This window comes from Hylobates moloch, unplaced genomic scaffold (genome assembly GCF_009828535.3).
Source record: "Hylobates moloch isolate HMO894 unplaced genomic scaffold, HMol_V3 SCAFFOLD_3, whole genome shotgun sequence".
Classification (NCBI taxonomy): domain Eukaryota; kingdom Metazoa; phylum Chordata; class Mammalia; order Primates; family Hylobatidae; genus Hylobates; species Hylobates moloch.
The window spans coordinates 83,563,094-83,573,933 of NW_026652278.1; the positions used below are offsets into that span (position 1 = coordinate 83,563,094).

Sequence of the window (10,840 nt, forward strand, 5' to 3'; positions counted from 1 at the left end):
TTATCAAAGTACAGAAATTACATGGGACAATGGGACAGATGAAATGACATCATGAGGAAGCCATCAGCAAAATCCAGACTCAGGAAAACCCTACAGGACAAACCACCTGGTTTTTCCACATCATAAAAAAAAACAGAGAGCAACCTGCAAAGTACAAGAGACGTAAGAGCCACATCAGCCTATTGCAACCTGTGGATTTAGCTGGATCCTGCTTCAAAGAAGCAGTAAAAAGAAAGCACAGGCTGGGTGCAATGGCTCACACTGTAATCCCAGCACTTTGGGAGGCCAAGGCGGGCAGATCACTTGAGGTCAGGAATTCAAGACCAGCCTGGCCAACATGGTGAAACCCCGTCTCAACTGAAAACACAAAAATCAGCCAGGCGTGGTGGCAAGCACCTGTAATCCCAGCTACTCAGGAGGCTGAGCCAGGAGAATCACTTGACCACATGGGGCAGAGGTTACAGTGAGTTGAGATTGCATCACTGCACTCTAGCCTGGGTGACAGAATAAAACTCCATCTAAAAAGAAAAAAAGAAAGCACAGGACAAAAGGCAAACACAAATGTCAACTGCATATTTGATATTAGGCATTACTATGTTTAGATGTCATAATGGTATCATGGCACATTTTTTAAGGAGCGCTTTTCTCTAGACATACATACTGAAATGTTCAATGAATGAAATGCTATATCTGGGATCTGCCTCAAAATAATCAGCAGTGAGCGGGGGCTAAGGGGGAAATTGATGAAACAAGGCTGGCCATGATTGATGGGTGGTGGGCTCACTACACTATCCTTCTGCCTTTTATATGTTTGAAAATGCTTATAATAATACAGTGTTGTTTTTTTTTTTTTTTCAGTACAGTGTGTAGGTGATTCTAACCACAGCTGTGCCTGCTACTGGCCTGTAAGGGGCTGCAGCCCTCCTGGTGGGAGCTCATCCACACCAGGCACAAGAGAGTAACACACCTGAATCCAGAGGCCACCCTGCCAGGAAAACTCTCTAATGTCTCGTCTTGGTTAATCAAAGAACAAAGAGCTACTGAAGGGCTGAGACCTGTGCTTAGAAGATAAGGCCCTCAGGCAGCACCCTGAACGTTCCCCTGTATTTAACATACAGTTTTACAACCTTGTTCTTCATTTTTGAAGTCAATGGTTAGATCGCTGTCTGCTTCTTTCAGCCAGCCAGGAAAGACACAATACACAATAGCTGCTGTTTGCTCCTAGGTGGCCCACAATTGATGGGTCCTCAGGCCAGAAGGGAACCCGACCCTGTTCACCTTCCCTCTTCCATCCCCAGGTGGGTGGTGTACAGGGAACTCCGTTCCATCCCACACATTGGGCACCTCATTCAGAGGCAAAGCATTCTTTCCATTTGCTAATGCCCCTCGTACCCTAGCCTTGCTGTGGCTTGCTGCAGCCTCACATTTCCCTGACGGAATACCTCCTGCCAGCAGTTCCCAGAGATATTCCAAATGATTACGCTTGTTATGGCCTGAACACCACAGCAGTCCTCCAATTAGTCCTGTCTGGTCAAGACCAAAAACACAGACCATCACCGGGACTCTGACAGAGCAGGGGCCCAGCCTGGGAGAGCCTAAGTCTCCAGGAGGAGCAACTGGTGGGGGAGAATTGTTTACTGAACCATTCATTCCATAAACATGAATTAGGCACCTGCTGTATCAGTCCCTGTTCTCCTGGGATGCCCATTCTAGAGGAGAAAACAGAATTAACAAGGGTCAATCTACTCACCCCTCATTCAACAGGCTTTGGAATTGATCCCTTACTAAGTGCTCCTCCACGTACTCGGGGCATGGTGTGTGCAAGGGGCAGACCACAAGCACACAAGTCAGTATGCACAAAAAAAAATTCAAGCGGGTGGTAAAGTGCTCTGAATGGTGATGCGGCAAACACTGGCTAGAGGAGTGGGTGCCGCTCAGTAGAGGACAAGGAGAAGGGCTCTCTGGGGAGATGATGTTGGAGCTGAGACCCCTTCCCTTCAGTGCCTGGCCACACCCCAGGAGCCAGTGCAGCCTCCCAGGCTGTGCCTCAGCTGCCCCTCACCTGGTATGCCCGGATCAGGGACTGCACGGCCAGGTGGTCCTCCACCAACTTGCTGGTCTTGGTCCGACTTGAGACTGCAGACCTGCTCTCATGGACAACAGAAGGGGGCCGTGGCTGAGCAGAGCCAGAAAAGGCTTCCTTGCTGGCTTTCCGGAAGAAGCTGTCCCAGGACTAGGCAGGGCAGAAACAAGAACGCAGCCAGGTCAGGGCCTGGGAAGAGTCAGGGGTGGCCCAGGCTGAGTCCCCAGGGAGTGTCAGGTCTTCCTTGAGGACCACAGTTCTCAGGGCCTTCCCAGGGTGCCTAGGTGTACATACAAGGATGTTCCCTACAGAACTATTTATAAAAATTGACAATGTGAAAACAACCTACATGGCTATCCATAGAAAACTGGCTAAATAATGATTTTACATTTAGAATCTGGAAGATTACACAGTCTTTTAAAAAGGTGCTTTCAGTATTGTGGATATGGAATATTGCCAAGATATGTTTTAAAGTGAATGAAGCAGAAGAGGAGGTATGGCTGCTACTCTCTGTGTAGAAGCAAAAAGCAGATGTGAACACACACAGGCATTTGCATGTGTTTTCCAGAAGAACAGTGTAAAAGCGCTTTCCTCCGTGCACTCCCATACGGCACTGGTGGGAGACTCAGTTGGTACAATCCCCATGGAAAGCAACTTGGCAATACCCATCAAAACTATACACAGCCACTCCTGGACCCAACTATTCCACTTTGGGGAATTTACCCTACAGATGGCTCTGTAGGTGCAAGATGATGAAGGTGTAAGATGATGCACTGCAGCACTGTTCGCCACAGCCAGAGACTAGAAATGAACCAGATGTCCATCAGCAGGAATAGGGGTGGCACATACATGCAATGGAATACTACACAGCTGGACAGAGTGAACAGTGAGGCTCTTCATGTACTGATATGGAAAGATCTTGGAGATACATCACCAAGCAAAACATCAGGGAGCAAAATAGTATGTGTTACAGGTTACTTTTGCATAAAGGGAGACAAATCCAGAGTTACATTTGCAGTAAGTTTACCTAATGCAAGTCTTGGAAAGGATATAGAGGACACTAAGTTGGGGGACAGTGGGAACTGAGCAGATGAGGATAGATTAGGAGGGAGCTTTCTGACTGTGTAACTTCTTATACCTTCTGGCTTTGGATCACGTGACTGCACTGCTTTCCACTGCAGGTGAAGGGGTCAGAGAACAACTTCACTTTTCACCCTCCCATATGATTTAATTTTTTTCTTTACTATCAGCAAGTGTTTATTTTATCAGATCAATACATACACAAACACGTATGTCCCTAATTACATACAAGGGGGCATATGGAGACGGCAGAGCACAACAAAGGGGCACGGCACGGCTCAGGTGTGGCTGAGCAGGGCATGGCCAGGGCCTCTCAATCAAAACCACCACCCACTGGCTGATTCAGCAACGGGAAAGCAACAGGCTTTGATGACTGAGGACCTGAGAGGCAAAGAAACCTGCCCAGGATCACACAGCAGGCAAGCTGCTTCTCCCCACTGCCCTGCCACAGCCCGGCCCCCAAGGGCTTCCCACCCTTGCAGTGGCCCAGGGTAGGGTGGGTGTGCTGACCTTGTGGACACTCCGGGGGTTTTCCAACCAGGCGAAGTACATCTCCTCCATGTAACTGGAGCCGCCTCCACCTTTGCTGCTTGGGAAGGTGGCCGGTGGCCCAGAGGACCTGCTGCGCCAGCCAAACACCAGGACGTCATGTGCAGCCAGGAGCCTTGCAGCCTGTGCCCCAAGACGGGACGGCAGCAGCCTCAGCTGACTCATTCTGGACACAGGCAATGAAGGAGAGGCATAAATGGCAGGACCAAGAGAGGAAGAGGCTCTACCAAGCCACTGTCTGCTCGTCAGCACTCGTCATTCCCACTGGGCAGACGGTGCCGGGCTAGGCAGTGATGAGACTGGGAATGTGACACTCTCCCAGCTCCCTCGGCTTACTGTCTGGTGGGAGCCCCCAGCTCAGTAAACTCTATCAATAGATATCAAACAGCCCTGAGCCCCAGCCCTGCTGTGCCCCACTCATCCCAGACCACACTCCTTCCCTGATAGTCCCCAAAGCCTGTGCAGAGACATGAACTCCCCAGGCTCTGCCTCAGGGAGCACCCAACCTAGGTCCTGGAGCCCACTCGGAGAGCCACAGGGCAGGTGCAGGGAGTACCACCAAGAAGGAGTGGGTCTCAGGCCCACCACCCTAGAACCAGGGCAGGGAGTCCTCCAGGGGTCAGGTGTGTCATGCATGGTCAGGGAAAAGCAGGGACAAAAGCATCCAGTGAGCACAGGTGTCAGGGGATGATAGAGGCACACTATCTCAGGAGGGCTGTGGCTCTAGTCATTGAGACCAAAAGTGACCAGTGACTCCCTGCGACTGCAATCCTGGCCCAGAGTGCCCTCTCTCCCAGGCCCAGCCAGAAGGCTGGTGACACTAGGCCCAACAATGGCCCACTTCATTGCAGGAAGGGCTAAGGTCTGGAGGGGCAGGAAGAGTAGAATGGAAGGCAGCCCCAGGCCCAGCCCAGCCCTTGGACTGGAGCTGCCCTCTCTGGCTCCTATACTCTGGACACCCTGAGAGCTTACACCCAGGACCAGCGCCACTCAAGACAGCTAACAGCCCAGGCAGGTACAGACTGGAAGCCCACCCAGACCAGGGGGAACCAGGCCCTGCAGCTCATCTCACCTCACTCTGTCACCTGTGCCTTCCCAGGGAAAATATCTAAATCTTGGGCTTTCAGTGATGGGGGCTTTCTGCATTCTGCAGAGGATAAGAGTTCTAAGAGCCTCTGCCAATCCTGGAGAACCCCCAAATATCCCTATCCAGGCAGGTTAGGGGTTGATAGGGCCCACTGAGGTCCCAGATCACCCCATACTCCTGCCACCTCATCCTACATATGATGTGTAAAGTGGGACCTCTGTTCCCCACCCTACAACTGTGAGCAGAACCCCCTCCTCCGCTCCAGCACAACCACTGCCTGGACATAGAGCAGCTCCCTGTGAATACCAGCTAATGCCCTCCTGCCCAGACCGCCCAGCTTGTAAGCGGGGTGCAAGAACCACCCCACCAGGGGTTGCCCAGGCAGGAGGAGTCCCCTACCCCTGGACAGCTCAGGCCCCAGAAAATGTGCATTCTGGGGTATAACTGGCTTCCAAGTACTGTCCAGGCCGGGCCCTGAGCCAATGCTCCTGGTCAGGTGTGCTCAGCCAACAGGCCACCTGTTGCACCCTTCTGCCTCACCCCTGCCATCAGCTCAACCACGTCACCAGAAACTCACTGGCTGGACTTTCCACAAAAGGTCAGGCCCCACCAGAGGGCAGGGCACAGCCCTCCTTCTAACTCACATGAGCCAGAGGAAAGGGGTGATGTCACCTCGATGGAGGGAGGACAAGCTCCTGGGGCAACCAGCAGCAAGCCTGAACAGAGAACATTTTCAAAACAAAAAAGATTCCACTGCGGGGAGGAGGGAGGTGAGCTTGGGAGCCTCTGAGTGCCCCAAGCTTCCCTCCCACATGCTCAGCCCCTGAGGCTTCGGGCCATGTGGCCCAGCCCATGAGCCAATGATGCCAAGCCCTAGAGTGCGGGGCACTCGGGGCCAGCTCCTCTGAGAGCAGCACCTCTCCAAGTGCCAGGCATGAGCTCTGGTGTCAGGCAGCCAGGGTCCCAACTCCTGTTCCGCCTCTGACCATCCCAGAGGCCTGGGCAAAGAGAAGGTCGTGCCAGCCCAGCTGGCCACTGGGCCCAGGAGCTCCTAAAGCATCAGGGAGAATCTTCTAGAGCATCTGAAAGAATCCACAATCCAGGACGCTTTATCATCCCCAGTCTATGGCAAAGGAAACTAGATACCAAGACCATCGTCATGGGAACAAACATAATAGGCACCGTCAGGAGCACTGATTCTAGGACAGATACTGAGCTCATTTAATCCTCTCAACATCCCATGGGGTGGGCACTCATATCAGTTCCACTTTATAAACAGAGAAACTGAGGTGCAAGAGGCTAAACTGCCTAAGCTGGTGAGTGACAGGGCTGTGTGTGGTTCCAGCGACTGTGCCCTGATCACTGCAGTCAATATGTAAGCCAGATTTCTCTTAGCGATGCAGTTCCCATCAGCTGAGCCAGAGCTGCTCCCTCTGCCAGCCCCACTCCCACCCCCACAGGGGAATGGGGCAGTTTGAGCCAGATAGGGACAAAGTCTGGCTGTGTCCAGAATGGCCCGGTGCAGGAACACTGTTTTATAAACACTAAACAGTCTGGGTTGGCCATTGGGCACTGCTGTGGCCTTGACCCAGCCTGGCAGGAGGGCAGCCTGCCACCAATCCCCACCTGCATCCCAGCAGGGCGTGAGGGCCCAGTATCTAGAGCCAGAGCCCAAGCCAGCCCTGCTAGTTCCTGCCCATACAGTCAAGGACAGCAACAAGGAGTGAGAGTCAGGTACCCTGTGCAACCCCCTGCCCAGTCCAGACTCCAGCAGAGTTGCCCTGGGTATCTCTTGGGGGTCTCTTCTCTGGGGACAAGGTCACACAGCATCCCCAACCCAACCTCAGAACCTCAACCCAACCCCAGAAAACTGCCGACACCATGGCCACTAAGACTCCCACACACATGACCCTGTCTGGAGTGCCCTAGTGAGGACTACTCCCTAATGCACCCATTGCAGAGATCAGTAAACAGAGGCCGGGAACGGTTCTCCCCAGAGGGCCCTCTAAGCTGGGCAGCAGCAGAGCCTGGATTCTCTCAGCAGGTCTACTCTGACCCCACTTTCTGAGAAGCGGATGAGCTTTTGCTCAGCAACAAACCGCAATTCTAATTAGATGGGGCCTGTTCCAAGACACTGGGGAGGGGCTGCTAGGGCCTGCATGAGCCAGGTGGCCCAGGGGCGTCAAAAGGTCTCTCCGGTTCGGCGAATGCGTACTGCAGCCTGCTGTGGCCTCGGGATTACCCCGTCCCCCTCCCACATCTCCCTGGGGGCGGAAGAAGCTCTTCCCATGCCAGCAGCGACCTCAGGCCATGCCGCCCTCTCTCGGGCCTCAGTTTTCTCATCTGTAATCGCAGACCGCGGTTAAAACCGTCTATTAGGGTCCTTGGTAGTCCGAAGCTGCCTACGGGTCCCGCCAGGTGCACAGCGCTCACCCTCCCCATCCCCCGCACAGCTCTCGCAGCTCCGGGCCCTCCCCTGGCCACGGAAGGCGCGGGGCAGTCTGAAGTCCTCGGGCTGGAGAAACCCACCGCGAGCACCCGCTCCTCTGCGCAGGACCCTGGACTAGCCGGGTGGTACGTGCGCGATGGGCTGGGGGTCCCGGGGGAGGCCACGGCCAGCCAAGGTCGGAGCCAAGGTCACGGTCTGTTCCTCCTCCCCCTCCCCCCGGCGGGGCCAGACTCAGGGCTGCGGGCAGCGGCGCCCCAGGACCGGGGAGAGAGGAGCTGCGGGGCCGGTCCCCAGGACGGCAGGAGAAGCAGCGGCGCAGGCACCGGGAGGGGGCGGGCCGCCGCGCTCACCGGGCGGGCGGGCGGGGTCCGCGCTGCAGCGAGGTCCGGAGGCTGCAGGTCAGGGGGCTGCGCGGAAGGGCTGCGCGCGCGCCGTGCCAATTACCTGGGTCACGTGACGCAGCCGCCCACGGGCGCGCGCCCCTGAGACTCCGCGCGTCGTGACGTCTCCTTGGACGCCCCGCCCCGCGCCTGGCGCTGTCCACGGTGCTGGCGGCCCAGGCCCGAGGTCGCCCACGGCCGAAGGGGGGACTTCTCTCTGAGACCGCAGGGTGGGGCTGAGGCCCTGAACTCCATGTGCTCGTCCTAAAACTAGGACGGATGTACCAGAGGACAAGCAGCCTTTGTGTGTAGGAGAGGATAGGTTTTGTTTTGTCGTCTGTAAAATGGGAATGCTATGAAAAGTTCCACTATCTTAGGGATGTTTTGAAAAAAAGATGAGATAATGCGTGAAAAGTGCTTACCCCAAATCTGATACACATTTTACTGATTCATCCTCCCAGTGATGGTGACCCAGGCTGTCCTCACCACCCTGTGGCCACAAACAAGGCTGCAATGAACTTCTTCATACACATACCCTTAGGATCCTGCGTGGAACTTTCTCTGGGATAGAGATCAGTTTTCTAATTATTATCAGAATAGCAGATGCAATGTCCTGTTATTGTTTTAATCTGCATTTCACTCGTTATCAACGATTTGCATCTCCCGTTATTTGTTAGTTTGGGGTTTTCTGTTGCATTTTTTTCAGCTTTCTGTTGGGTTTTGTTCTCATTTAAATGCAGGGCTCTCTTGCATAGGAGCGTAACACACCTGTGGTTCAAGTTGCCATCAACTCTCTCCTGGATTATCGCAGCAGCCTCCTAACTGGCTTCTCCGCTTCTACACTTACACTCTTGAATTTTAATCTCAAAACTACAGTATGCACTTCACAAGAATACATTCAAATACATATCAAACCAATTAATATGGTTGCTTGTCGAGGGAGGAGGATGGGGAATGTGGATATGAGGTAATTAATCAATTACCCAGATCAATGCTGACAGAGTGCCACGAAGAAAAGAATACAACTAACTTCTGCACCTGAAGTCCCCCAAAAGTTCTTTATTTGGAGATAGTTAGGGATTCATGTGGTCAAGAATCTTCAGCACTTAACACAGCACTAGCTCATGGTATTTTTCAGTAAATATTTGTTGAGTGAATGAATGAGTGAGTAAACGGACACTTGACTTGGATCCTGAAGGGTGAGTAAGATTTTATCTGGTGCAGAAGGGCAGGGTTCATTGGGAATTCTTTGGACACAAGCACCAAAAATGACCTGGCTAGCTTCAACCGAAAACGACTTGATACAAAGGTTGTATATAAGGCAACTCACAGAATCAGAGGAAAGCTGAAAAATTTACTTCAGGAAGCAGGGCTGAGCCATAGAGGAACTGTCTCTTCAAGGCTGTTCTGTGTTTCAAAATTCAAATTCCAGGTGAGAGGCAGTAATGTACTTGCCGTAGAGACGGAGTAAGGTGGCCAGATTTGAGAGATTTATGGGGATCAGCTCCATGGGGTTTAGTGGTTGACCAGATATGAGGGTGGAGACATAGATAACTCACAGGTGTCTGGCTTTAGTGATTTGGGCACAGTGGAACTTCTCAGCGAGCTAGGGAAAAGGAGAAGATGCAGTTTGGGGGAATAGTGGAAAAGTTTACAAGTCAGAGTCACCGATTAAGAAAGATGGAAAGCCTGACACAGAGCAGCAGGCAGGAACAAGGTTCTTGCAAATCAAAAGGCTTCAGAGCCTTTCAGCCTTCCAGCCTAATTGGTGTTCTGCTAATTGCATTGATTAAAGCAAACATTTGGGGCAATCAACGCTCCCATGAGGATGGCTGCCATTCTCAGAAGCCTGAGAGGATTAGTGGCAGTGGCTGTAGGCTTTACAGAGATCTTCAGAAACAGACACCTTTCTTTTTTTCCCATGCCTGTGGCGTGTGTGTGTGTGTGTGTGTACGTGTGTCAGAACATGGAAGTTTTTATTTATTCTAGTTGTACAGAACTTAAATGATACAGAAGGATACAGAACAAAATGTGAAAAGCCCCCTTCCACCTGCCCCAACCTCACCTCTTTTTTTTCCTTCCAGAGATAACTACTGGCCAGTTTGGCAAACATTTTTACAAAATTGTTTATGTATTTATATCCATATGCTTGTACAAACATACACATAAAAACATGAAATAGATCACACTAGAATATAGTTCCATGACTTGTTTCTTTTTTCCCCTTGTCTTGAAGATTTTTATTTAAACTCAGTATGTGTAGGACCACCTCATTCTTTTTCACGGGTATGTTGTATTCATTATAGGGATGTATGGTGACTCTCCCATTGAATGAACATTTCCATTTCTTTTGACATTTACAGAAAAAAAAGGAGAAAAGAGTCCTCCTATATATTCCCTTTAGTACATGCAAAACTACTATGGTAACATTGATTTCTTTCTTTCTTTCTTCTTTCTTTTTTTTTTTTTTTCAAGATGGAGTCTTGCTCTGTCACCAAGGCTAGAGTGCAGTAGCTGGATCTCAGCTCACTGCAACCTCCACCTCCCAGGTTCAAGCAATTCTTCTGCCTCAGCCTCCTGAGTAGCTGGGATTACAGGCTCCCGCCACCACGCCTGGCTAATTTTTATATTTTTAGTAAAGATGGAGTTTCATCACGTTGGCCAGGCTGGTGTTGAACTCCTGACCTCATGATCCCCCCGCCTTGGCCTCCCAAGTGCTGAGATTATAGGCGTGAGCCACCATGCCCAGCCTGATTTCTAAATTAAGTTTAACAATGGGTCAAAAGATATACATTCCTTAGAACTTAATATGTATAATAAATGTCTAGTAAGACCATTCCACTGAATACTTCCTCATTAGTGTTTTTGAGTTCCCACTCCCTTACATCCTTGCCAAGATTATCAGTTTTCTTTCATTTATGCCAATCTGATAGGTGAAAAATCATATTTTGTTTTAGTTTGCATAAAACTGATAAATGAATTTGAAAATCTTTCTTTTTTTGAAGTGGAGTCTTGCTCTGTCACCTAAGCTGGAATGCAATGGCGTGATCTTGGCTCACTGCAAACTCTGCCTCCTGGATTCAAGTGATTCTCCTGCCTCAGCTTCCCAAGTAGCTGGGACTACAGGCACACACCAGCATGCCCAGCTAATTTTTGTATTTTCAGTAAAGACAGGATTTCACCATGTTGACTAGGCTGGTCTTGAACTCCTG

General features: G+C 51.2%; 1 protein-coding gene across 4 annotated transcripts in view; it reads right to left on the bottom strand.

Moving 5' to 3' along the window:
- The window catches only part of OGDHL (oxoglutarate dehydrogenase L), a 30,265-nt gene extending 22,582 nt beyond the window's left edge, over positions 1-7,683 (bottom strand). The window contains exons 1-3 of one of the 4 annotated variants that reach the window (XM_032142250.2): positions 7,599-7,683; positions 3,674-3,878; positions 2,063-2,233 (exon numbers count right to left, since the gene is read on the bottom strand). In XM_032142250.2, coding sequence (XP_031998141.1) covers positions 2,063-2,233; positions 3,674-3,877 — 375 coding nt within the window. In that variant the 5' untranslated portion in view covers position 3,878; positions 7,599-7,683. Of the gene's footprint in view, positions 1-2,062; positions 2,234-3,673; positions 3,879-7,328; positions 7,493-7,598 lie in introns of those variants that run through there. The other 3 variants (XM_032142260.3, XM_058436488.1, XM_058436487.1) reach the window with 3 other exon arrangements.
- Between the last annotated feature and the right edge of the window lie 3,157 nt (positions 7,684-10,840).